The sequence below is a fragment of the Grammomys surdaster genome, unplaced genomic scaffold (genome assembly GCF_004785775.1).
Source record: "Grammomys surdaster isolate TR1022 unplaced genomic scaffold, NIH_TR_1.0 219, whole genome shotgun sequence".
Classification (NCBI taxonomy): Eukaryota; Metazoa; Chordata; class Mammalia; order Rodentia; family Muridae; genus Grammomys; species Grammomys surdaster.
Window position 1 is genome coordinate 1,846,792 of NW_021604664.1, and position 26,531 is coordinate 1,873,322.

Genomic DNA, 26,531 nt, shown 5'->3' on the forward strand with positions numbered 1-26,531 from the left:
TGCAGGTGTTGGCAGGCTGTATCACCCTGTGCAGGTGTTGGCAGGCTCCATCACCCTGTGCAAATGTTTCCCTTTTGCATGGAACTCCTGTGGGCATGCGTGTTTCCTTAGAGTCCCCATGACATTCCTCAAGAAATTTGGTCCATCTGGCTCCAGTTTCAGGATTACTATGGCCTTCATCTCAGTCCCAGAGCAAAGTTCCTGTAACTGCTGCTGGCCCCCACAGGCTCTTCACTGAGTGCTGTCACATGGAGCATCTGTCCCCTGCAGCTGCTGCCCTGCACTGTGGGCTCTCGAGAATCTCCTGGGCCTGCATGGCCAGTCTAGCTAATTTTATCTGAAGGGTAATTTATGTGATTTCTGGTTTCCAGTACATGGTAAGAAGGTAAGAGTCCCCGGTCAGAAGCAGGGTCCACCCTATAATACAATCAGGTAAAAGGGACACAGCTATTTACAGGGCGCGGATCCAAGTACACTGGCTATCCACAGCTTGCCCTTTAAACCGCCCTCATCACTTCTCAAGTTCTCTCATTAGGGCCCTCCCCATTGCTATCCACTTTATTCACCGAAGTTCTCAGTAATAACCTGGAGGTTCCCCCCAGGAAGGGACACTGCAATGCTCCCTTTCTCTTGGAGATTTTTTTTTTTTAAGATTTATTTTATTTATATAAGTACACTGCAGCTGTCTTCAGTCACACCAGAAGAGGGCATCAGATCCCATTACAGATGGTTGTGAGCCACCATGTGGTTGCTGGGACTTGAACTCAGGACCTCTGGAAGAGCAGTCAGTGGTCTTAACCGCTGAGCCATCTCTGCAGCCCTCTCTTGGAGATTTATTCCTTCAATGCTTTCTTCTTTCATCTCATTTCTTTGTTTTTTTGTTTTGTTTTTTTGGTTTTTGTTTTGTTTTGTTTTTTGGTTTTTCGAGACAGGGTTTCTCTGTGTAGTCCTGGCTGTCCTGGAACTCACTCTGTAGACCAGGCTGGCCTCGAACTCAGAAATCCGCCTGCCTCTGCCTCCCAAGTGCTGGGATTAAAGGCGTGCGCCACCACCGCCCGGCTCATCTCATTTCTTCTTTCTGTGGTACCGAGGGTCTAACCCAGGGCTTCCCACACAGCAGCCGGGTGGCTGGCCTCAGAGCTTCATCTGTAGTTCACCTAATTTCTTCACTATCTTTTACAATGCCGTCTTCCTGAGGTAGCCAGGACTCGCTGCAGTCCTTCCCCATCTCTTATTCATTTACTTGGTGTGCTGTTAACATTTCTAGGCCCGAAGGAAGCTGAGACTAAAGATTTAGTAAGTCTTCTTGATCTGTCCTCATTTTTCAGATGGTCCTCAAACTAAACGTCCTTCTTTGTCCACAGCGTTGGCCATGATCTGAGACTATAGTTTTATAGAAAGCCGATTCCATTTGGCGTGTACACTGTTAAACCAAACACTCAAAACAGAGGGTCTGTGAGATAAAGGGTCTATTGAGTCACTGGAGGTGCTGGTCAGAAAGCAGCCAGGCTTAAACAGGTTCTACAACTTCTAGGAGCAGAGCAAGATCACTGTGAGGGTTTCCCTCCAGGATCAGTGCTGAACATTTCTTCCTTGTGAGAATTGGGAAGAGACACAATAAGTGGGATTACAAGGAATCTGTAGTAATTGTCAGCTAGAGGACGTGGGAGCAAGACAGGCCTGAGGAGACGCCTCAGTGGTTCAGAGCACTTGTTGCTCTTACAGAGGAGCCGGTGTCTTACTTAGGGTCATGGTTGCTATGATGAAACACCATGACCAAAGCAACTTGGAGAACAGCTTGATTCTGTTTACACTTTCATATCATTGTTCTTCATTGAAGGAAATCAGGACAGAAACACACACAGGGTGGGACCTGGAGGCAGGAGTTGATGCAGAGAGGCCTTGGAGGGGTGCTGCTTACTGGCTTGCTTCCCTGGTCTCAGCCTGCTTCTTACAGTACCCAGGACAACCAGTCCAGGGATGGCTCTACTCACAATGGGCTAGGCCCTCTCTGACCAATCACTAATTAAGAAAATGCCCACAGCTGGATCTTATGGAGGCGTTTGCTCAGTTGAGCTTCCCTCCTTTCCAGTGACTCTAGCTTGTGTCAAGTTGACATAAAATAGCCACCACATGCAAGTTCTATGTCCAGCATCTATATGCCACCTCCTCTCACAACCACCTGTAACTCCAATCCCAGAGGATCCAACACCATCTGGCCTTCATGCCACCAGGCACACATATGATGCCCAGATATACATACAGACAAAACCCCAGACACACAAAATAAAATAAATACACAACCACTCCCCTCTTCCCTAAAAAGTAAGAGTCTGACATGGTGGTATATGCCTTTAGTCCTAGAGCTTAGGGAGTGGAGGCAGGTAGGTCTCTGTGAATTTGAGGCCATCATGGTCTGTATAGAAAGTTCCAGGAGAGTTAAGGCTACCTAGTGAAACCCTGGCTACAAAAAAACAAAAAATAAAATAACCAAAAAAACCCCCCCAAAAAACAAACAAAAAAAAAACCCAAAAAACAAAAAAAACAAAACCAAAACAAAATGTTTGGAGGTAGAAAGGTCATCACAAGTACTGTAGCTCTTGGGCTGAGCTGGCTGGCTGGGTTGGGTGGGTTAGTAGGGCACCTAGAGGTTTTCAGCAAGATGCAACACACTGGAGCATATGGACAGTCTGTCGCTGGCTTTTGCTGACTTCCTTTATTTATTCCCCACCTAGTCTCGGGCCTTTGTAATCTACATTTAAGATGTCTGGGATGATGACGACGACGGCGGCGGCGGCGGCGGCGGCGGCGGCGGCGATGCGGAACATATCCACTGCTCCATCTTGGTGCAGCATCCACGGGTAGAAACAGGGACCCCTTTCTTGGAAGTTGGCTTCTCAATGGCTTCTACTGAATCTTCCTAGCTGGCAGCTCCCTGGAATAACTTGTGTGTCCTAACCACACTCAGCTTTCTAAGGCTGTTCATGGGACCTGTTCCCATGGGGCTGTTCATGGGATCCCAGATCAATGCCAACATGCTATTCAGGTCCCAGAATCTCATCTAAGTCACTTACTCTACTGTCCCCTTCAGGGACTGATGGCTTCTTCATATCAACCCACCAGAATCCTAGTTTCTAGGTTTTGTTACCCCACCCATCCCCTGACACACTGGTCATCTTCTGGATGACCAAACATCTTAGAGATACTGTCACTGTGCTAGAAGTGGGTGCTGGGAGAATGGAGCCAATAAATGAGGTGAATTACAGTATCATGCAATAGTGGACTTTATTAAGAGCCCCAGACAATTTATGCTCTGAGGGTTAAGAATGGTCATATGAGTAGAGTTCTCATGAGTTCAGGCTATATGCAATCACAAGGCCGAGCCACACACGGCAACAACATGTTTTTCCATAGAAGCCTATAACATGAGACACTGACAAGCTCCAGCAAGCAGTAATGAGTACTCTGAAGTAAACTCACTCCTGTCCACTACACTTCGGAGGGGCATGAAGCCACATTCCAAGAACAATTCCATGTTTTGAGGAAACTGATGTCAAAGACTTGTTTTCTTGGAGTTTTCTCACAAGCCCATCCTTGGGCCATGTTCTGATGACACACTTCCTGATGTCCCGTCATAATTGCCTTTTTATGGGTGGCCTGGAGGTTGGTGTCCTGAGTCAGACAAGTCTTCTGGTGGGCCACCTTTGTGTTCTCTTTCTTTCAACTATGGCAGACACTAGTGACCACAGAGGCCACAAGAGGGCACTGGATCCCTTGGAGCCAAAGTTACAGGTGACTATGTTGTTTTGTTTGCTTTTCTCTGTGTAGCCCTGGCTGTCCTGGAACTCACCCTGTAGACCAGGCTGGCCTCAGGCTCAGAGATCTGTCAGCCTCTGCCTCCAAGTACTGGGATTAAAGGCATACTCCACCACTGCCTGGCTTCCTCCTCTTCTTCTTAAAACAGGATCTCCCATATAGAATTCACAATGTAGATGAAGCTTGTCTCTGTTTCTCCTGAGTGCTGGGACGAAAGGCATATGCCACCATGCCTGGCCCCTGTTTAGACTACCTGAGTTCAGATACAGTGTTACCAGCTGCCTCAGGCTCCTGGTCCCATGACTTCTCCAACATGAACTACAAGCCAAATAAACCCTAGTCCCTTAACTTGCTTTTTTCAAAACAAGAAACTAACACTTTGGAAGAAAACACTTTAAAGGCACTTATTCAAGAGCCTGTATCTAGACTATGTAGGACCCTCTAAACAGAGTATCCAAGTGAGTCCTTGAGTGAAAGCACAAACACAAGAGGAATTTAATTAAAGGGTTGTGATAAATACAGCAGCCCATGAACACAACATCTCAAGCCTAAGAACATGCAATTGAAATCCACACAATATCTTATGGTCAGATTGGGCAAAAGTAAAAGCTGATACTGGCTTTGAAAACTGGGCCTTAGCTGGGCAGTGGTGGCGCATGCCTTTAATCCCAGCACTTGGGAGGCAGAGACAGGCAGATTTCTGAGTTCGAGGCCAGCCTGGTCTACAGAGAGAGTTCCGGGACAGGCCAGGGCTACACAGAGAAACCCTGTCTCGAAAAAAAAAAGAAAGAAAGAAAGAAAGGAAGAAAGGAAGGAAGGAAGGAAGAAGAAAACTGGGCCTTTTGTGAATCAGCATGAGTCAGCGGGAGGGACCAGGATCACCAGGATCGCCAGAAGTCTTGGCTATACCACTCTTGAAGATCAGCAAAGACACGAGACCAAAAAGTGCTCCTCTACCGCAAGCCCAGCCCAGTCTCTGTGACAGTCTGTTGGGTTCTTTTTATTCTCCCTCTAAATGTCACCAGTCTTGGCTCTGCTCATGCAACTGTCTCAGCTGACATCACTCTGCCAATCAGCCCGAGTCTGAGGAAGGGACAAGGAGCTCAGCACAACACCAGACGTTTTTTGATGAGTTTCTCTCTATGGAGTCCTGACAAATGGAGCTCAACTACGAAATGTAAGGCAGACCAATATATGTATGTCATTAGCAAAGAATCCTTCATCACCGGTCCTTTCACATGCTTGCTTTAGCAGAACATCCTTCCACCTGTGTCTGCTTCAGCAAAATGTTCCTTCATGTATTTGCCCCAGCAAAACATCATCCAACAGAACTGACTTTTTAAAGAATACTTGTTTCCACTTCACTGTCTCAAAACAAACAAACAATAATCAATCAAACAAACAAACAAAAAGAGACCAACATCAGTGAGGCAGAATCTTCTAGGAAGTGTTTCCTCCGGGTCAGCACAGAGAGGCTGTGGTCCAGAATCAGCCAAAGCTATACTTTCTGCTGGCAGCCAAATATGATATTGTAAAGCCGGGTGATGGTGGCACATGCCTTTAATTCCAGCACTCAGGAGGCAGAGGTAGGTGGATCTCTGAGTTCCAGGCCAGCCTGCTCTATAGAACGAGTTCTAGGACAGTTGTGGCTACACAGGGAAACTCTGTCTCAAAAAAAAAAAATAAGTAAAAGAAAAAGAAAGGAAGGAAGGAAGGAAGGAAGGAAGGAAAAGAAAGAAAGAAAGAGAAAGAAAAAGAAAGAAAGAAAGAAAGAAAGAAAGAAAGAAAGAAAGGAAGGAAGGAAGAAAGAAAATGAGGGCTACAGAGATGGCTCATCAGTGAAGAGCACTGAGTTCAATTCTCAGCTACCACAACCATCTATAATATGATCTGATACCCTCTTCTGGCATGCAAGTGTACATGCAGATAGAACACTTCTATACATAAAGTAAATATATAATAAATTATATTATTATATAAGTAAATAATTTTCTTTTATAAATAAATACAGTATTGAGGCCTAGGTAAAAATTACAGCATAGATGGAATGTTAAGGCCTAGGTAACTGTTACTTGGCTAGACTGTCATTTTGTTGTTACTAATATAAGGAAACTTTCTCATATGTTATTTCTGCTGTTACTAGAAACCTTTTTCACGCCCAAGTTGATTACATATTCTGTTATATTCTGTAATGGTAGAAACCAATCACAATAGAAGTCAGTAGAATTGCTTTGTATAACTACCCATAATAAACTTGGACCTGAACCAACCACCCAGCAGCACTTCCTGCACCTGTCTATAAGCTTTTATGGTATTTGCTTTTATAAGCTGCCCCTGGGATGGACTCCAACATTAGAGAGACACCTGTACCAATATAAGAAACTATTTGGAATAAGACTTCCATTTTGAGTAGTGGTAAAGTTTAAGTTCCCAAGATCTCCCTGGGAAATGACGTCCTACTTGGCAGAAAGAGACAACATGTACATGGGTAACTGACATCCTGGTTGACAAGTTAGGACATGAACGTTAGACAAGACAAGTCACCAGCCACAGCGAATTCCCAACCAATGGGAGCAGGATAAGTATACAACAAAGACATGTTCCTAAGGAAATCCTCCATCCCTAAATCCTGATTGGTGGAATAATTTGACACATATGTTTGTATATCTCAGGTTTTAAAAACCCTGTTTAAAAGCCCTGTTTAAAAAGTCCTTTTAAAAGGACCTTAACTCAGGGCCATTGTTCAGTTCCAGAATCTGGACTGTGGCCTGATCGATCATGCTCAATGAACTATTCCTGTCTGACTGAGATTAGTCTTCATGTGGTTTGTGAGGCCATTCCTGGACCACAACAAAGCAAACAAACAAACAATTGATGTTGTAAGAGTCCTGCAGGTGACGCTGGTTTTGAAGGCATGAAAGGGTCTTGAAGAGCAGCTGAGACTTGGCACTGAGTGTCAGGACTGAAGTTCTAAAGAGATGTCAGAGGAGGCCATTGGTGAAGATGCATCCTCAATTGCTCGAACCTGAGGACTGAAGGGTTCATGGAGAGAGGCTGAGGCTCGTGACTATGTGACAGGGTAAAAGTCTCTGAGGAGAGCCTAGAGGAGGTTATTGGAGAAGATGCAGCCTAGTTGCAGAGTCTCTGGTGTTCTTACAGATGCCAGGGCCATGGATGGCTGCTGAGGACAGCCATGCAGTGGAAGCTGATCTGAGCTTCCTAGTCAAGCTGAGTGTGCTCCAGACAGCATGAGCAGAGGCCTTCACTGCTGGACCTGCAGAGCCTCGAGGACTGTAGGTCCTAAACATCAAGCACCGAACTTTTCAAACTGTTTAATTTTTGGTTTGGACTTGATCTGACTGTAACTCCACTGGTTCCCTCTTGGAGGAAGAAAGTATCTACTTATTTTTTATTTTACTAGAATTCACAGTTAAAAGACTTTGGAATTTTAGAGAAACTTTGGATATTTTAGAAAGACTTTTATATATATTTTAAAGAGCCTGAACTTTGAAGTGTTTGAATTTTTAAAGGCCATGCAACTTTTAAATGCTGACATGCTTTTTACTGTGATATTATTAACATTATACGATATTGGGATGAACAAAAAAGAAAAAGTATGCTTTAACAGTAATATGTTTGTGTCTCAGGCTTGTCAGGTGCTACATTCCTGAGGTGGGGTTCAAGTTTTCTTGGTTCCAACCTGTGACCTACTTGTCCCTTTGTGCTTTGGGGTCATTCATGAAACACTGGGAGTGTCTTCATTCTTGTGGGGTATGCTATGGGATACAAAGTCACAGAATCTCAAAGTGCTTGGAGGCTCAGGGAACACCCTGGCTTTGACTACTAGTCTAGAAGGCAGCGACATCCATCTTGAAGGTTTCTCTGAAGCAGAGTTAATTGTGCTGGCAAGTTTTTACCTCAATTTGACACAAGACAGAGTCTTTTTGGGAGAGGGAACCTCAACTGAGAAAACGTTCCCACCAGACTGGCCTCTAGGCAAGCCTGTAGAACATTTTTCTTGATCAGTGATTGATATGGGAGGGGCCAGCTCACCGTGGACCGTGCCACCCCTGGGCTGGTGATCTTGGGTTGTGCAAAAAGGCAGGCCAAACAGGGAAGAGCAAGCCAGGAAGCAGCACTTCTCCACAGCCTCTGCATCAGCTCCTGCTCCAAGTTCCTGTCCTGCTTGAGTTCCTGCCCTAACTTTCCTCAGTGATGAACTGTTACCTCAAATTGTAAGCAAAACAAGTCCTTTCCTTCCCCAAGTTATTTTTGGTTATGATATTTTATCACAGCAATAGAAGCCTTAACAAGGACACACCATTAGTCCATCTGTCTTGTCTGTCTATCTGTATCTATTATCTATCTGTCTATCTATCTATCTGTCTGTCTGTCTGTCTGTCTATCTGTTTATCTTGTCTATATATCTATTATATATCTATCATGTCTCTATTATTATATATATATCTAACACTATCTATCATCTGTCTATATCTATTCATCTACCTATCAATCTATTTATCTGCTATCTTCTATCTGAGACTGACTCTTTCACTGAACCTGAAGCTTTGCAGTTCAGCTGGACTGGCTAGCCAGTAAGACCTCGAGATTCACCGGCTTCTGCTCCCAACCCTGTCCACAATGCTGGGACTAGAGATATGTGCCACCATACCCAGCTCTTATGTCACTGCTGTGCCTCTGAACTCAGGTCCTCATGCTTGCACGTCAAGCTCTTCACCCTCTGAACTCTCTCTCCAACTCCATTTTCCCCCATTTTTTGAGGCAAGGTCTCCCATAGCCCAAGCTGACTTTACTCAGAGGATAACCTTAAACATCTGACCCTCCTGCCTCCTGAGTGCTAGGATTTCACTAGCACATCTGGTTTCATGTGGTGCCGTGGCTTGAACACAGGACTTCCTGCATGCAAGGTAAACAATTCTACCTATATTCAACTGACCTTTATCCAGAACCTTATGTTTTAGGAACCCAACAGATCTAAAGGAGAGTGGCTTCCTCTGGCCCACCTATATTTTCAGCTCTGCAGCACCCAGCCCCTGAAGCCTCTGGACTCTCAGTCACTTGTTACTCGACACTATCTGGCCTGGCCCAAGTGAGAAGGGCAGAGGGCAAGGTCCACAGTATCGGGGAGGGTGTCCCCAGTCCTGCCTTCTTTGTCAGTTCCAAAGTCTGCCCCGAGAACTAGGGACACTGCTCTTCCTCCCTTCCCAGGAGCAAGATGTAAGTAAGCCTGGGATTAATGAGGTAGAATAAACTAGTAGGAACTGAATAGGAACTGGAGAGCAGCCTGCTCCTCCCACCACAGCCCCAGGTTCAAGTGGGTGGAGACAGGGTGTGGAGGGCAGCAGGTGTGCAGATCAGAAGCAGAACTTCCTCCAGCTATCCTTGAAAGTTGGCTTCCAGCTCAGGTGAGGGACCCAGGGGCTGACCTGGTCTGTGGGTTAGCTTTGGTAGGGGATTGCCTGTCCTGGGTGAGGGGAGCCTACCTTGTCCATTTTGTGTGACTACTCAGTCTCAGGTGCTATGTTTCTGAGGTGGGGTCTGTATTTTCTTGGTTCCTACCTGTGACCCACTTGTTCCTGTGTTTTGGAGTGCTGGCTGGAGTTACAATCCAGGCTCTGGGCAAGTCATTTGTCCTCTTTCCTCAGTTTCCCTACCTTCAGATGAGCTCATGCCCCACTTAGCTTGTTCCCAGGAATCCTAACCTCTGTTTCGAATTCTTGAAACACTGGGAGTCTCTCTATTCTTGGGGGACATGCCATGAGATTCCAAGTCACAGAATTCTGGAGCACTTGGAGGCTCCAGGAACACCCTGGCTTTGCCTAGTTCAGTAGGCAACAACATCCATTGTAAGGCTTGCTCTGAAGCAGAGCTGACCAGGAGCTGACTAGTAGTGTCTTCTCTATACATTGGTTGGCTGGAGTGGGTCAGGACTCAGAACCCCTGCTGGGCTCCAGAGGAGACAAGGGTGTAGATGTCTTGGATATCATGGAGAATAACATTCCGTGGTCAGCTGCCCAGGTTCATCTGGGGTCAGCTAAAATCTGTCAGATCTCCATTAGAGAAATCCAAGTTTAGAATTTCAAGAAGAAACAAATGTCTTTGTTAAGAAGAATAGAATGCTAGCTGGCCTCTTGAGGGGCCCACACCTTGCCTCTGGATTCCAGGTAGCATGGTTCTGAGGCTCCCAGAAAGAAGTCTTCCACTAGGAGACCTTGGTTCGAATTCCTGAGTTCAGATCAGAGCTGAGACTCTTCCTGGGGAGTCAAGAAAGCAAGGGCTCAGAGAGAGAGGGAGGGCGAGGCCTACATAGGGGTCTACATGGGGCTCTATTAGTCCTTGATAGTGGCACCAGAAATGGCTGTCCTGCATCCACTGGGCTGGATCCTCAGTCAGTACCCCCTGTACTGGCCCCCAGGCTCTGTGACAATACTGGGCTTGCCCAATTGGACTCTGAAAACTATTCTTGGCTGTTTTTTTTGTTTGTTTTTTGTTTGTTATTTTGTTTTTTTTTTTTTTTACTGTGGCTGTCCTGGCTACTGACCTAACCAAGGAGGATATCTGAGTCCCAGATTTGACAACATCTGAGGAAGGTTGGGACGTGTTAGGCCCTTCCTCTAGAAGGATGGCATCAGGATAGTATCTGAGCAAGGAGTCTGAGTGTCCACTGCTGCCTACCTGACCCTTGCAGCCCAGCCCCTACCACCATGGGACTCTCCTGGAAGGAACGGGTCTTCATGGCCTTGTTGGGAGTTGCAGCAGCCTCTGGCCTCACCATGCTCATCCTCATCCTGGTGAAAGCAACCAATGTTCTCCTGCCTGCAGACACCAAGGTTTGGCTTGGGGACCTAACAAAAATGTTGAGCTGGGTGACCAGGATGTTGGCGTCAACACCTTTCTGGTCCCATGTTGTCCTTAGTTTGGGATCGTGTTTGACGCCGGCTCGTCCCACACATCCCTGTTTGTGTACCAGTGGCCAGCAAACAAGGAGAAGGACACAGGAGTGATCAGCCAGGCCCTGACTTGCCAGATAGAAGGTCAGTGGACAGTCCTGTGGCAGGCGTTGCTGCCTGGCTTGGACTCCCTGGTGATAGCAGGGACCCATTGAGAGAGACTGCTTGGTGACAGATGGGGCCACGTTTCTGGTCCTCAGGAAAGCACATAAGCCTGAAAGGAAAGGGGGCTTAGTGTGCTGACATGCTTCTAGTCCTCAGGAAAGCACATGAACCTGAAAGGAAAAGGGGCTTAGTGTGCTGACGTGAGACACAGGGTCACACGCTTGGGCTGGCTCTGATAAGAATACACACACAGAGCTCAGATCTCGTACCTCCCCAGGGCCTGGGGCTAACGTTCCCTCATCAGGTCCCACATCTGCCCTCTAAGACCCTCTCTGGCAGCCTAGAGCTTCCCACTAGGTCTACACTGCACTGATGACGGGCTCCCAGGTGTTAAGCTCTGAGTTCATTTCCTGAGGTTCCTCTCAATTCTAGAGACCAAAAGTCCAAGAGCCTCTCCAGAAGCCCCGAAGTGGAAGAAACTCAGGGTTTCCTACCTTTCCTCCTAAGAATTGTCCTTACTGGATTTGGGGTCCACTATGCACCCAAACTCGCTTTATCTATAGGTCTCCTTTGTTATTTCAGACAGGATCTTTCTGTGTTTCCTAAACTGACCCCTCAATCCCCTGCCTCAACCTCCTGAGCACTGCGATTATAGACAAACACCATCATGTTGAATTAAAAAACCCTTAATTTAACTTGGGAACATTCTTCTTCCAACAAAGGTCACATTCACAGGTTCCAAACATCTCTGGTGGCTGTCATTCAATCTCAACCTTGAGCTTTGGAGCCTTTACCTGGGGCACTGTGTTTCAGGGCCTGGAATCTCTTCCTATACCTCTGACCCGACACAGGCTGGGGAAAGCCTGAAGAGCTGCCTGGAGGAGGCACTGGCATTGATTCCACAGACTCAGCATCCAGTGACGCCCACATTCTTTGGGGCCACAGCAGGAATGAGGCTGCTCAGGTGACATAGTAACAGGCTGCATCTGTTAGGGTCACTCGCCAAAGCCAGGCTGAGACACCCTGGGTTGAACTAACTGCAGTAGAGATTGGGGTGAGGCACTGGAGGTTGGGATGAGGCTTTCCTCCAGCCGTGGTCCTTTCTTCCCAGCCAGAAGAACAGCTCTCAGGCAAGAGCCATCCTAGCTGCAGTCTCCCAGACACTAAGCAAGTCTCCTGTGGATTTTTGGGGTACCAAGATCCTGGCTGGGCAAGATGAAGGTGCCTTTGGTTGGATCACTATCAACTATGTCCTAGGAATGCTCCTGAAGGTACAGAGGTAGCCTAAGGGTGAGGGGTCGGTCTGACAGGCCAGTGCCTGGGGGTGGCTGGCCAGCAGCTGGGGCCAGTGTGGCTGCCTGGAGAACTAAGCACTTCATCTACGGTCAGTATTCCTCTGGACAGTGGACCCTGCCTGAAGAGGGGATGCTAGTTGGTGCTCTGGACCTTGGTGGGGCCTCCACGCAGCTCAGCTTCGTGCCTCAGGGCCCCATCCTAGACCAGAGCACCCAGGTTACCTTCCGCCTGTATGGTGCCAACTACAGTGTCTACACTCACAGCTACCTCTGCTTTGGGCGGGACCAGATCCTGAGTCGGCTCCTGGCTAAGCTGGCACAGGTCAGGCTGGTATTTGAAAGGGTGGAGAGGTAGGATGATGTGGGGGTAGAGCGGAGGGGTGGATCAGAACTAATGTCCTTTCGTCTCTGCAGAGCAGCCAGGTGGCCCGGGTCAGACACCCATGCTACCACAGTGGCTACCAGGCCACACTGCCACTGGCTTCCTTGTATGACTCACCCTGCGTCCACACTACAGATTCCCTGAACCACACCCAGAACCTCACAGTTGAAGGGATAGGCAACCCTGGGAACTGTGTGGCAGCCCTCCGGGGTCTCTTCAACTTCTCCAGCTGTAAGGGCGTAAAGGACTGCGCTTTCGATGGCATCTACCAGCCTCCTGTGCATGGCCAGTTCTATGTAAGCATGGCTTCCCAAGTCCCGGCTTCTTTCTGGAACCCCAGGGGCCATAAGGACAGGTTGAAGAGGAGGTGCCCTGACTGGCTCTTAGGGACTCTAGCACCTGTGGGGACACCTGACTGAAGCGTTGTGCTGCAGGCCTCTTTCAGGCTTGCATGGCCTTCTCTACTCCTCACAGGCATTTTCCAACTTTTACTACACCTTCCATTTCCTGAACCTCACCTCCAGGCAGCCACTGAACATTGTCAATGACACTATCTGGAAGTTCTGTCAGAAGCCCTGGAAACTGGTGGGTGACCCTGGATACCTACCCTAGCCCCCATCTCCATACCATACCATACCATACCATAGACAAGCAGGGTCTCTGGGGTCTTGTGAGATTTTCCTGGACAGATATTTGTGATAATGTCCCCTTTAGGCAGTAGAACTGGGGAGGAAAATATCCAGGGCGCCAATGGGATCAGCCTCCGGTTGTTATGAGGTTGGACACCCCAGCCCCTCCTAGCTGGAGGGATTTGCAGAAGGGCTTTCTGAGATACTTAACAGTCTCCTGCTGTCTGGAGACTATGAGGATGGATGGAGGTACCACCATAACTGGGGGGAGGTGCCACAAAGTCACGCAACCTCACTTACTCATCGGCTTCTGGAACCCAAGGTGGAATCCAGCTACCCTGGGCAGGAGCGCTGGCTACGGGACTACTGCGCCTCAGGCCTGTACATCCTTGTATTGCTTCTGGAGGGCTACAAATTCAGTGAGGAGACCTGGCCCAACATCCAGTTCCAGAAGCAGGTGATGCCCCTAAGAACCTTGGCATGTCTGGATCAGGGTGAGAATGGGAGAGGGCCCAGGACAGCCACCCAGTATCCCTAAAGAGCCATGTGTCTCACAGGCAGGTGGCATGGACATTGGCTGGACACTGGGCTTCATGCTGAACCTGACAGGCATGATTCCAGGTGAGGCACTGAGCCAGTGGCGGGCTCAGAGTTACAGCATCTGGACGGCTGGAGTAGTATTTGCAGTGCTGACCCTTGTGGCTATTCTTGGGGCAGCTGCCGTCCAGCTCTTCTGGACCCAGGACTAGGTAGAAGCCAAGCTGAAGTAGATGGCAGATGGCGATGTCTAAAGCAGGAGCAGTGTTGGGAGTCAACAGTGACAACACAGCTGTTTATGTTGTCAACCTTGTGAACCACCATCAGCTGTCCTTAGGAAAGAAAGCCTTTGGCTCACAGGACTTTCTGAGCACATCCTAGATGCCTGCCCTCACGAATCCCTGACCCTTAAGGGCTCGACTCTATCCAGGCAGGAGGGCCAATTGCTGACAGTACTGACTCCTCTACACCCTCAGGGTGGCTCTGGCTATGGGAACTGTTAGTAGTCCATGGGATAGAAACAGGAGAGGCAGCTGTGGGAATAGGGCCCCCTCAGAAGGCTGTGGCCAGCCCATCAGAGGCTCCCTGCTTCCTCACTATATCAGACTAGACCAGATACTCAGAGTCCAGGTCTGAGGCCAGCTTCTTCACACAAGAGCCTTTGATTGGATTCTCTTTATCATCAATTCCAGAATATAGATCAAAGTGGGATGAGGGGGATAGTTGTTTTGTTTGTTTGTTTAATTAAAGCTGGTTTTTGTCATGGTATTTATTGCTAGTGCTGGTCTCCCACCTAAGGTCCCAGTACAGGGAGGGTTTCCACAGAGGCGCCAGCTGGGACCACAAAGCACTTGGGAAAAATGCCAACACAGCCGTCTCGGTGTCCCTCCAGCCAGGCTTCGTCCACTGTGGAGACAGGTTGGATGCTGTGTCTGCTTACAGCAAAGACTGAGCCCTAGAGAGCAGAGCCCCCACCAGACCTGGACAAGCCAGCAGTGCTGTGCAGGAAAGGGCAGCCCTGTACCTTCACACAGAACGTCCACCATGTCCCCTTGGTGGAAGTCCAGATCCTCCGGCCTTTGGGCACGGTAGCTGTACTGAGCTATTACTTGATAGAGCACTGGTCGTCCCCAGGCCCCCTGTAACAGAAAGGTGGGCTGCAGGGGCAAAGCATAAGAGAAGCTTCCCTTCAAACCGTCTGGGCTGCCCACAGCAGGCATCACAGTCTCTCCCCTTGGCTCACCCGGCACTGGAGCTGCACCCCTCTTGGGCCCACGGGCACATTCTTCCATACACTCTGCAGTGACTCCTCCGTGGAAATGGGGTTCCAGGATCTCTCCTCTCCTGGGGCTTTGTAACTGCACAGGGAGTCCTGAGGGTGAGCTACAGTGTATAGAAGAGTACCTAGTGCCTGGTCTTTCCCTAAAGGAAATTCATTTCTGTGGCTCTCCACTGTGCCAGCCCTTACTTCCAGTGGCTGCCCAGATTCTTAGGCATAGAGCTAAGGAGGCCTTAGCTTTTGTCCCACCTGGGTCTGAAAAGTGACCACTTCAGAGCAAAATAACAACAAAACGCCTTCTCTCCAGTTCAGAAGAACCCTCACTTCCTCGTAGCTCAGACCCATCCTTTTCTTCTGTAGCTTAGAGTCCCCATGCCCACAGCTTTCTGACTTACCTAAGCTGCCCTGTCTGGGTCTGGTGAAGGATGGCTTGAGCTAGTAGTGTCCGAAAACTGGACAGGCCAGTTCCTCTTGGGACCTTCAGGGGCACAGTAAAGTGGCACTGCACAGTGACAGTCATCAAGGATTCAGGGTCCTTCGTAGATGCTCCCTGAGGAAAGAAACAGGGCTGCTTAGCCTTTGAAGGTAGGTTTGTTCTTGGATGCAAGGAATCAGAGTAGAGGCTGGGCTGAAAGGTCAAAGAGAATCTGAGGTACGGGCTTCCTTGTTTCACTGATGAGGAGGGACTGAAGAGCAGGACAGCTCTTACCTTAGCTCCTGAGGAATCTTCAGAGTGGCCTGGATCAGGCCCTCCAGGTGCCAGCAAACTGTCACATAGGCCAGGGCTTGTGTGACCACCTTTTCACAAAGGAGAGACACTTTGAAGTAGAGGAAGGACTGGCAAGTAGTTGGCCCCTGTCCCAAACTTTCCTTAAGGGACAAGTGCCCACACTCCAGCTCTCCTGAAGAGGCTCCTCCTACCTGTAGTGCTCAGGATCCTCTCACACACAGATGAGGATGACTGGTGGCCAGCTTGCTCCACCTGGGACCTCTGCCAAGGTAGACAGTGGTTAGAGGGACCTCACAAGTGTGGGTCATCACGCATGCCACCTGCAGCCATCGTGACACATTTAGTTTAGTTAGTTTTGTTACATCTTGCGTTATACAAAACTGTTTGTGTATAAATTGTTTTAAAGTTATTTATGCACAATTTGAACACATACAAGGACTTTTACTGTTTAGATTGCCAAGTTTCCATCAGGTGTGATAGAGGCTACACGCTTCCACTTAAAAGCATGTTTAGCTGGATAGTAGAGCCTATTCTGTTTGTGAAGAAGTTCCGAAAGCATGTTGTGGATAAGGGTGAAGTACAGTCCAGGTGAGGCGCTTTGGCAAGCTTCCACAGAGTCAACATTTTCCTCAGAAGTTTGCAACCCACACTTCAGCCTTTCCACTTGGGAGGGGTTGTTCCAAGCATGACCTCTTGTACTCTGTCTACGTAGATCTAATCTGTGCCATGAATCAAGTAGAATAAATGTGTCCATAGCCTTTCTGTCCTTTCCCCTCCTCTGAAGCCTTCAGCTCACACTTGAGTTGCTAACATGGCTACTTTCTATTTGAGTTCTGCATCCACATGTGCCCTTGTTAAAGGATGTGTTTCCATTGTATGCTGACCTTGCTGCTGTTTTTCGGTTCCCTGTTAGGTTTTCACTTTCGTTGGATTTTTATAAACAATGTGTGTGTGTGTGTGTGTGTGTGTGTGTGTGTGTGTGTGTGTGTGTGGTCTGAGGATGGGACCTAGAGTACAGGGGTATTGAAGTGGTAGGGTTCCAGACTCAAGGGAGAAACTCCCTGGGCTCTGTCCTAGCATAGTCAGTGGTTAAAGATATAGTATGGGGGTTTGGCCAGCAGTTAGCACGAAGTCATTAGCCAAACTTCTCTGGGAAGTAAATTCATAGTAGACCCAGACCGTAGGCAGGCCTTGGGACAGGATAGAGTCCTTACAGGCCTAGAGTCCACAGACTGCCCAGCATCAGTGGAGAGTCAGCCTGCTTCCTAGGTCTTCTATCAATCCCCAAATCTCAATGCTGGCTTCCCTATTGACCCTGAGAGGCCCAGGGCAGAGTCTTAGGAGGTGCCCAGCCTCGGGTACCCTGAGTTGGAGAGGAGATGGCTACCTCCACCTTCTGCGGGACACTCATGGATGTGGCTTGTGAACTGATCTTAAAGAGGCACTATGGAAATGCACTGTGTAACCCTTATGAAGCTTACAGCCCAGGACAAGAGGTGGCAGATGCAGGTTTAAGTCCCTGGGGATTTTGAGCACAGCTGTGATGGTATAATTGCTCATAAGGACATTATACTTTTGGATTGGAATGAACTAAAGACTGGATCAAGTGGAGCTGACTGTCCTGTGTCAAGCCCATGTCAAGCCTTCTCCAAGTGCTCACACTGGCTCATGGGGCTACTACAGGAAAGCAAGGGCCCCTGCCTAACTCCTCTTCACAAGGACTTTGAAGGCTTGCAATGGCCAGGAAAGAAGGCAATTGCTTGGTCCTTCTGACCTATCTTTCCCCAGGCTATCAAGTGATCTGACCATCACATGTCCAACAGAGGCTCCAATCTTCTGTTAACAGCCACCATCTGGTCCCTGTGGTAGATTTGAATGTGTGCCACTGTATTGGCCCCACTAGCCCCATCCCCTGGGATGGCTGACTCTGACCATATCCATGGCCCGGTTGTCAAAGAGGCTGCTGGTGATCTCTCGCTTAGGCTTATTCTTTGGCCCATGACAGGTGAATAATGAGAGTGACCAGCCATGGCCAGAGATGTGGCCACAGAAGGAGAGGTATCCTTATTCTCAAAGCTTTTCCACCATGGGGCTCAAGCCCTTGGCTCATCCCACCTAAATCTTGTTTTCTGCAAAACAAAGTTAAGTCTGGATCTGCTTACTGCCTATACACCTACCTGTTGGGTCTGGACGTCCGTGTTACGGTCATCAGGGATGACAGAAGCCACCACCTAGTGGGAGCAGGAATGCAGCTGGATTAGGGCCCCACTGGTTCCAGCACCTCTATGGTTTTACTCTGCAGGGTGTAGATTACATACACCCTAGCTCAAGACTGCTGGACACTACAGCTAAAACAAGACAAAACAACCCAATCGTATGACCAAGAGAAATATTTGTGCTAATAATATCAACTTAATTTTAGTATAATTTGTTAAATATTTTTTGTTTCTTGTAACAGTCTTCTGCTGTAATAAGTGGACTCTGATGGATGGACAAATACAATTTCCTCTCCACCTGTACTGAGTTTGCATCAGGGCATGTTCACAAGCACTGTGCACCTCAGGTGGCTGTCATGGTTATATAGTGTTGGTAGGTCCAGCACAAGTGTGTGTTAGCACAAGTGTGTGTGGCCAGCCCAGGACTCATCACTGCAACGCCAAGATGGCCCTTCTTTGTGACACTGCTAGTGACTGTTTCCTTGAGTTTCTCTTACATTTGGAGGTTGGATACTCCACCATAGCCTGTGGTTTAGGGGGCCTGATATGGTCCAGGCTAGCCACCCACTTCTGGGACCTTGCTGTCTACAGAAGGGGTATAGAAACAGACACATGTGAAGATGCAGACACTGGCAACATCTGGGAGAAGAGGATAGGGTGAGGGAGGGCACCACCAGGGGTTACCATCAAAAGGTCTGAGCCCTCCTTTGAAGCTGCCTTCTGGTAAGTTCTGTCTCCAGTCTATAGCCTCATGTGAATGCTCACTCCAACCCTAGGGGCCTTGTGCCCATGTTCTACCTTCTGACTTTCAAGTAGCCTAGACTATACCCAACTGTCCTCATAAACACTCTAGATGTCCAGTGCAGGGGCCAGTATGCCATGAGCTTGACATAGGCTACATTTTGGCAGCTGGGTCCCTGAGCTGGAAAACACCCTCGTGTTTTACCTTAGCCTTGCCGAGGAAATCCATAGGCTCCAGATGTTTTAGGTATCGCCGGGGAGGCTGGAAGACCTCACCCTTGGGCACTTGCCGCAGCTGCAGGGGTATCTGTTTCTGGCATGGAACATGTAAACCAGATTAGCCACAGCTGCAGGAGCCCTGAGCCTTGATGCAGATAGGCTACCTCTCCCTATGTCTTATAGTTAGCCTTGAAGGAGTAAGCTATAGACCCTGACTCCAAACCAATCTACTCTCAAATGCCCTGCTCACCTGCACTTTGTCCATGGCAATGTCCAGGATACCTTGGGCCACCCCTGGCCATTTGGAGATCGCCTCCACTAGAGTATTGGAAGCCTTGGTCCAGAGTCCTGCTTGGCACTGTGCTGATGCCATGTTGTATAGGACCTAGGAACAAGGACAGACATGACTGCAGGGGCCAGGACTCCCAGGTGGCCCTCATATGAGCTCCCCAGTTACAGTAGCTGAAGGTTCTTTTGTATGTTCAGTTGGTGCTACAGGTAGAGACCAGGGCATCTGCTGGCTGACTGGCTCAGTTTTCAGACGCCAAGTTCTAATGCCCTGTATGTTTAGTCCTGGAGGGGCCATGTTTTGCTTTGGACTTTTCTGCTTGAAGCAGCAGAAGTAGCTCTCCCTTTTAAAGTGTCTCCCTCGTGGGAGGGGAGGAGCAGTTGGAAAGATGGCTCAGTGGTTAAAAGTATTTGTTGCTCTTCTGAAGACTTGGGTTAGATTCCCAACTCTCACACAGTGATTCACAAAGTCTCCCTTTAGCTGACACTCTCCCAATTCTACACTCTGCCGCCACCATTAACTGCCCCCTGTACCCCTGAGTCTAGAGTATGTCTAAGGGTTCCCATTGACAATGCAGGGACACTCAGTACCCCACGGACAGAACTCATAAGATGCTGGGATCCCATTCTTCCTTTGTCCCACAGAGGTAAGCACACAACAAACAGCTCTGCTACAAGGAGAGAAGCCTAACTACTCTTCCTTCGGCTATGTTCCAACTGTTTCCTCTGGCTCAGCTGTAGGTACTGCTGAGCCAAACCCCTGTCACGATCTTCAAGTACGTCCTGTTTCTATCCAAAATGAACCCATGCTGACTGGCTCCAAAGATAAGTAGTCTGCTCCCTCTGCTGCCTCTGGCCTCCTTGGGCAATCAAGGAGCTAATGGATTTCAGAGCTCCAAAAGTCTTGGGCAGAACGCCTCATTCCACATAGCTGACCATGCAGCAACACAAGCGTACAGGAGACAAGCCTTGGCAGACTCCAGACTTCACCCTAGGACTCCGGTCAGGACCTCAGACTACACTGTAGGACCCCTATTGCAACCCAGGGCCATGGCAGAACCTTCGAACGTCCATGAACCCCAGGGCTGCAGAGAGCATTTCTAAGCCTCCATGACACTGCTTGGCATCTGACCTCTGCAGAAACCAATGCTCACTCACCTCCCAGGCTTGCAATTTGAAGTCCAGACCCAGTTGTGTGTAGTCAATGACAGCATTGCCCCTCAGCTGTGCCAGGGCCAGCTGGAAGTCAGACTCAGCCTCCTGGAACCTGTGGGCATCAGGGGTCTCTCAATAGCTACAAGGGCGTTGCTGAACCAATGAAGGATTTTTTGGAGGGGGTATTCCCCCCATCCTTTTCGCCATGCCAACTCTGGGAGACCTGAGGCAATAGTAGTCACCTTTGTAGCTACTCAAGTCCAGGCAAGTGTGCTTAATGGAAGTTTACTGTCTAATTCTGCTTAGCCACCTGAACACCCACTCTCTGCACCTGACAGGGGACCATGCCTGCACCCCCAAACCCTTTCCAACTATTCTGGGCATTCCTTTCCTGACTCTCAGGCCCTAACCTTATGAGGCCTTCACTAATCTCCGAACTTCCAATTGTGGATGAAATCTCTGTCCCTCACTAGATACTCCATTCCCCCAGTCACCCCTTCTGGGCATTGGAGCCTGCAGCCCTGATTATCTTTCCTCCCTTCCTCCTCTTAGAAAGCTGGGTGGCCATGCACATCTTGGGATAAACCCTGTTTTTCACATCTGCAAATTGACTATAAACACAGTGATCTTACTACTGTAGACATAGGACAGAACCAGGGGTGTTGAGAAAGTACTGTAAATCTTGATAGGGACAAGAGCCATGTGTGGGGGCTACAGGCTAACCAGAGCATCCTCACCCAGGCTAGAGGCTAACCAGAGCATCCTCACCCAGGCTAGAGGGGATCCAGAGCATCCTCACCCAGGCTAGAGGGGATCCAGAGCATCCTCACCCGGGCTAGAGGGGATCCAGAGGGGAGACCGGAGGAAGGATGTGCAAGCATGGGTTTGCAGAGACAAAGAACCATTTAATAAGGAGCTGTGTTCTCACCTCTGCAGCTGGAAACTGGCCACTCCCCGCTGGAGGAAGCCAACAGCCATGCAGGTGTCCTTGGTCACTGCTTGGTCAAATGCCTAGGGACAAAAATGTGTATGGAACACTAAACCCAAAGCCACAAACATATGGGAATGTATCAACGGATGAGGGCTGCTGAACAGTTAGAGCCTGGAGAATGTGTTACTACATAGATTTCTCAGGTGTCCCAAGCACCTCACAGCAGGCTCAGGGCACACCCCCATGGCAGAGAAACCCAATTTGTCCACGAGGAGCACAGAGCTAGAAGAAAACATGTCAAAGTGTCAGTAACAGTCATCTCTGGGAGACAGGACTGTGTAAATCTGGGGCTTTTTAAAATCTCTTTGCAAAGGCTAGAGAGGACTGCTTTTCCAGAGGTCCTGAGTTCAATTCCCAGCAAGCTTATGGTATCTCACAGCCACCTATAATGGAAGAACTCACATACATAAAATCCATTAATAGCTGTTTTAAAATCTCTTTTGGTAGTTCACACAAAATGGCACACTAGGTGTGGAAGAGAGTTTTCTGTGTACAGGAACCTGCCGCCATTTCCTAATACCACGTCTGGTCAGGTGGAAGGCTGACTTAGAAGCTTTCTTATGCCCAGTCAGCCTGGAAATGGCATAGCTGCTCGTAGATCCATCCGACACTACAACCTTCGCACTGACAGGTGCAAGTGCCACCTCTGCAGACCCGCGCACTTAGACTCCTTATTGCAGTCACACCACCCACTTCTTATGTTTCCGGGTCTAGCCAGTATGCCTATGCTTGTAGCATATAAGTTTTATTGACTCAAGGCAGTGCCCATTCTTCTTCTTATGGTAGAGCATTTCAAACTCCTCTCTAGTTACAGCGTGAGGAGGTAAGCATGTAACTCACTCACCGTTGAAACACCTGGTAACAGGTCACTACATTCTCTTTCCTAAACATTAACCTTTTTGTTTCTTGGTTTTCTTTGCTTTTGGTTTTTAAGACTGAATTTCTCTGTGTAGCCCTAGAACTGGAACTCTCCCAGAACTCACCCTGTAGACCAGGCTGGCCTCAAACTCAGAGATCTGCCTGCCTCTGTCTCCAGAGTGCTGGGATTAAAGGCAGGTGTCACCATGTGTGGCTCAAACAAAACCCTTTTAATGAAGAAACAATAGATTCAGATAAATATGTAAGAAGTAATAGAAGAGAACTGGCAAGATGGCTCAGTGGGTAAGGACACTTGCCACCATGCATAATGACCTGAGTTTGATCACTGGGTCCCACATGGGGGAAAGAGAAAACTGACTCCCACAGGTTTTCTCCTGATTTATACACACATGCAAATAAATAAATAAATAAATAAATGTATATCTTCAAGAAAGAAATAATAAAGAAACTATCTCCACATAGCCCAGTCTTTCTACTCTTACCATTGGTCCTTGGGTGTCTTTGCTTCTCATCTGTGTGGTGTCCTAGATAGGTCTGAGTTGTAGACAGAGTGCTGAGGGTTTCTATCACACACCCAGGAATGGCTATAACTTTGATGAACAGAGCCCCCTCTACGGTGTGCTCCCCTGAGTAGGTCTGCTTTGAGAGCAGGTGGGACACATGTGAGTGCTCAGAACCGGAAAGACAGACTGTGTGCCACCATCCCATCACAAGCATCTGCTGAAATCTGTCCTACAGCACACCTTCAGAGGAAGAGCAGAGCCCCTACCTGCTCTGACCCAGCCACCAGCCTGCCTTCGGGTATGTCCTTCCCTCAGTCCTGAGCACTAGAGCCTGGGCATCCCAGACCTATCACAGAACAGCTGCTGCGTTTGGCTTGTATGGCTATGGAGACTGAAGGTGCCCTGTGTCCCATTCTGATCTCAACTAAGAGGGGTCCTCCTAACCACAAAGCTCCAACCCGCCTCACACAGTCACTGAGAGAACATTAGTAGAACAATCTCTAGGTAAACGACAGAGTAAAGGGCAGGACTTCCTCTTCTTCTAGGTTGACTGTGAGGTGCAGAAGAGCGTCTTTTTCCAGGGTGCCCACTGGAAGATAAGGTTTCACGTTCACATCTTCATCTGCATTACCCTACAGGCCTCCACCAGGGGTGTGGGAGGGGGATCTGTTATTCAGTCCTGGGGCGCTTACCTGCACCGCAGCCTCGGGATCCCCTGCCATCAGGTGCACGCAGCCAATGTTGAAGTACATCTTAGCCAGCGGCTCCCGGACATCTGAGAAGAAGCACAGCGCAGAGTCCCAGTCTTCGCGTGCCACGGCCAGTACTCCCCGGTGCCAGTCACGAATCTGATCCCCTAGAGAGCTCATGGAGCCGGGGACACCAGCTTTGCTAGGGAAGGTAGTTAGCGATTCTAGCTGGAACGCGCGGGACAGGAGAAGGGTGCTCCAGAGAAACTGAGGGACCGTGGGCCAGGGGCAAGGCCAGGGACAAGGGGACCAGGACAGCAACGAGAAGCAGCTGGTAGCAAGACAACTGGAGTTGTGACAGTTTGTCCTTGATACTGAGTAGATGTCCCAAGGCCTAGGCCCCTCTCTCAGGCCCCGCCTTGAACCACTTAACCAAGTCCTTAGGACTGAGGAGCCGGTCTAGGATCACATAGCCACGCCTCTTCATTCGCCAGGCCTATCTGCCCACTCCCTGGCCCAGCTCAGCACCAATGAAACCACGGTTATCTCCATATGGACACGCCCTCTCAACCTCCTAGTTCTTGCCTCCTTCCCGGTTTGACCACACCTCTTACTCAAGCCAGGCCCACCCCATCTTTTTCCTTGCAAACTTAGAACGTCAGTGGGCGGTGGCTGGACCCCTCGACGTCTTTTATGCCAAATCAGCAGAGTGTTTGGGGGAAACCCGGGCGGAAATGCTCCAGCAGCCGGGCCAAGATTCCGGGACCAGTGTGAACGGTGCACCGCAGAGCTGCCTGCTCAGAGGTCAGCCTCGGCAGGCTAGGTGGGCGGCCTGAAGGAGAAACAGCCCTGGGGCAGGTAGAGCTCGACCTCCGGCCCCTCCTATCGGAAATGACCAGGTGGCCTCGGAGACTCCGGAGCGACAAGCAGGGCAGGACTGGATGCCGCGTGACTAGCCCTCAGAAGCCGGGTTGGGGCCTCGGAGTAGGTGTTGGTGGTTGGTGCAGCCCGCGAGGGCTTTCTCCACTAATGGTCGCTGGCCTGGCTGCTCCTTTCCCTTGCGAGTATGGCCAGTGGGACTGAGTCTTCTACGCTACTCTCCAGATGGACCACAGCTATCCAGAAAAACTAGCCGTTGGACAGGGCTTGTGTCTTGTATAGACAGATGGGGCGGCCCAATATAGACTCTGCAGGACACCAAGAAGTTGATGTCCACCTTCATAATCCTGCTTGGATGAGACCCACCAAGTGGAGGGAGTCCCCTTCCCCAAAGCTGCTGATACAAACATTAATCTCTCTGTGTCTTTTTTTTTTTTTTCCTTCGAGACAGGGTTTCTCTGTGTAGCCCTGGCTGTCCTGGAACTCACTCTGTAGAGCAGGCTGGCCTCGAACTTAGAAATCTGCCTGCCTCCCAAGCACTAAGATTAAAGGCGTGTGCCACCACTGCCCGGCTCAAACATTAATCTCTACTGAAATTTTCTCCCGGACACTTGGGACACCATGGCTTGGCTAGATTGACTCATTAAATTAAGCACCACAACACCCAGTTCAACTGTATCATAGGCCCATTACCATGTGCTCAGAGTCACAGCTGATTGTCCTTCTTGTGTGACTCTGGACAGCTAGCTTTTCATCCCTTCATCCATATGTGTAACACTAGCAGTGATCAGTTCTGTCCTACCAAGGCTTTTATGAGAGCTGAATGAGATCTCACGGTGTTAGCAAACTCTTGGTGCTCAGCAGAGTCATCCTGAGCTCCCAGAGGTTCTGTGTCCCTTGGCATTTCTCTGTGGGCTGAGTTTCCCTAAACTGCTGCCTGGAGTGTGTGAATTTTGCTAACCTGGCTTCTTTAAGTCCTAGTGCCGCCATTCTGCCCCAATAACCAGATCCTGTGTTGTGTCTCCATGCAGTCTACTTTGTTTGGTTCCTCTCCCTCTTGCTACTCATTGCCCCTTCCTGGAAGCCTAGAATAAACTCCATCCCTGCCTTCCCAGACCCATCTGCCCATTTTCTTTTCTATAGGTCAGGATTCTTTCTAAAATGTTCCATAGCCCATATAGTGGTTTGAGTGAAAATGACCCCCATATTCTCATATATTTGAATGCTTGGTTCCCAGTTGGTGGAGCTGTTTGGGAAGGACCAGAAGGTGTGGCCTCAATGGAGGAGTCCAAGGACAAAAAGCCCACACCATTCCCAGTTAGCTCTCTTGCTGTCTGTCTCATGCTTGTGGATCAAGATGTATGCTCTCAGCTACAGCTGTAGTGCCACATCTGCCTACCTGCCACCATGCTCCTGTCCTGATGGACATAGACTCATCCTTAGAACTGTAAGCCCCAGATACATTTTTTTCTTTTCTAAGTTGCCTTGGTCATAGTGTCTGTACAGCTATAGAAAATTAACTAAGACAGCCCATTTTCTTATGTTGCATAGTGCAGAACATGGTTCCAAGTTCTACAAGGATTTCCACAAGGATTTCCTCCTGTTCTCTGATGAACCCCAAATGTCAGTCACAGTGACTTTCCCCTGAGCATGTATGATGTGCTCTCCATACAGTGTTTGCATGGATTATCATAATGGCCAGGTAGCTTATGTTTAAGACTGGAACACTGTTAAGTTCAAGTCATGGTGTCCAGTCCAGATATATGCTAGTTGGACAGACACATGCTTTTGGTTCTGTGTAGGTCCATAGACCTTGTGTGACTGGCATCTGAGTGGCAGGATATCCTCTGGGAATGATTTCAAATTCACTGATGAATCTTAAAGGGGAGTGGATCATAGAAGTCAGGTGCTACACAGGCTCTTGTCTCCATGTTTGCTGAAGGGTCCAAGGGAACTGCTATACCAACTTGAAAAGCCTATGTCTGAGAGTCAAGCCTCAGTTTCTCTTTAGGACAGGTCACTCAAAAAGGTGAACAGGGTGTGGGGTCATTTACACTCTCTTCCTCTGGCCTTGCAGGATCTACAGGGGAGGTGGGGCAAGCAATGGAAGGATAGTCAAGGAATCTCCTTTGTGTACACGAGTCAACACTGTCCCAGGAGCACAGGTGTCCCCCACTTTCCACGGAGGGCCAGACAAGTGTGGGTGAGGCTGTCGGGAAGTGAGACC

General features: G+C 48.9%; 2 protein-coding genes across 6 annotated transcripts; one reads left to right on the forward strand and one right to left on the reverse strand.

The window, feature by feature from the left end:
- Nucleotides 1–8,999: 8,999 nt before the first annotated feature.
- On the forward strand, nucleotides 9,000–14,503 carry Entpd8 (ectonucleoside triphosphate diphosphohydrolase 8). The gene is made up of 10 exons (XM_028772930.1): nucleotides 9,000–9,054; nucleotides 10,526–10,667; nucleotides 10,754–10,871; nucleotides 11,706–11,856; nucleotides 12,004–12,163; nucleotides 12,282–12,509; nucleotides 12,602–12,865; nucleotides 13,044–13,154; nucleotides 13,521–13,655; nucleotides 13,756–14,503. Exons 2-10 carry the CDS (start codon nucleotides 10,542–10,544, stop codon nucleotides 13,945–13,947), a joined length of 1,485 nt encoding a protein of 494 aa, XP_028628763.1. The 5' UTR covers nucleotides 9,000–9,054; nucleotides 10,526–10,541; the 3' UTR covers nucleotides 13,948–14,503.
- Nucleotides 14,456–23,605, reverse strand: Noxa1 (NADPH oxidase activator 1). 5 transcript variants are annotated; one of them, XM_028772929.1, is made up of 12 exons: nucleotides 23,429–23,605; nucleotides 21,292–21,374; nucleotides 20,367–20,475; nucleotides 19,171–19,305; nucleotides 18,907–19,014; nucleotides 17,922–17,975; nucleotides 15,936–16,005; nucleotides 15,724–15,812; nucleotides 15,410–15,564; nucleotides 14,979–15,093; nucleotides 14,760–14,874; nucleotides 14,456–14,641 (listed from the first exon to the last, which is right to left on the reverse strand). In XM_028772929.1, exons 1-12 carry the CDS (start codon nucleotides 23,603–23,605, stop codon nucleotides 14,529–14,531), a joined length of 1,323 nt encoding a protein of 440 aa, XP_028628762.1. In that variant the 3' UTR covers nucleotides 14,456–14,528. The 5 variants fall into 5 exon arrangements, with proteins under 5 accessions (XP_028628762.1, XP_028628761.1, XP_028628759.1 ...); XM_028772928.1 differs by having other exon boundaries at nucleotides 14,760–14,892; XM_028772926.1 differs by having other exon boundaries at nucleotides 15,410–15,812.
- Between the last annotated feature and the right edge of the window lie 2,926 nt (nucleotides 23,606–26,531).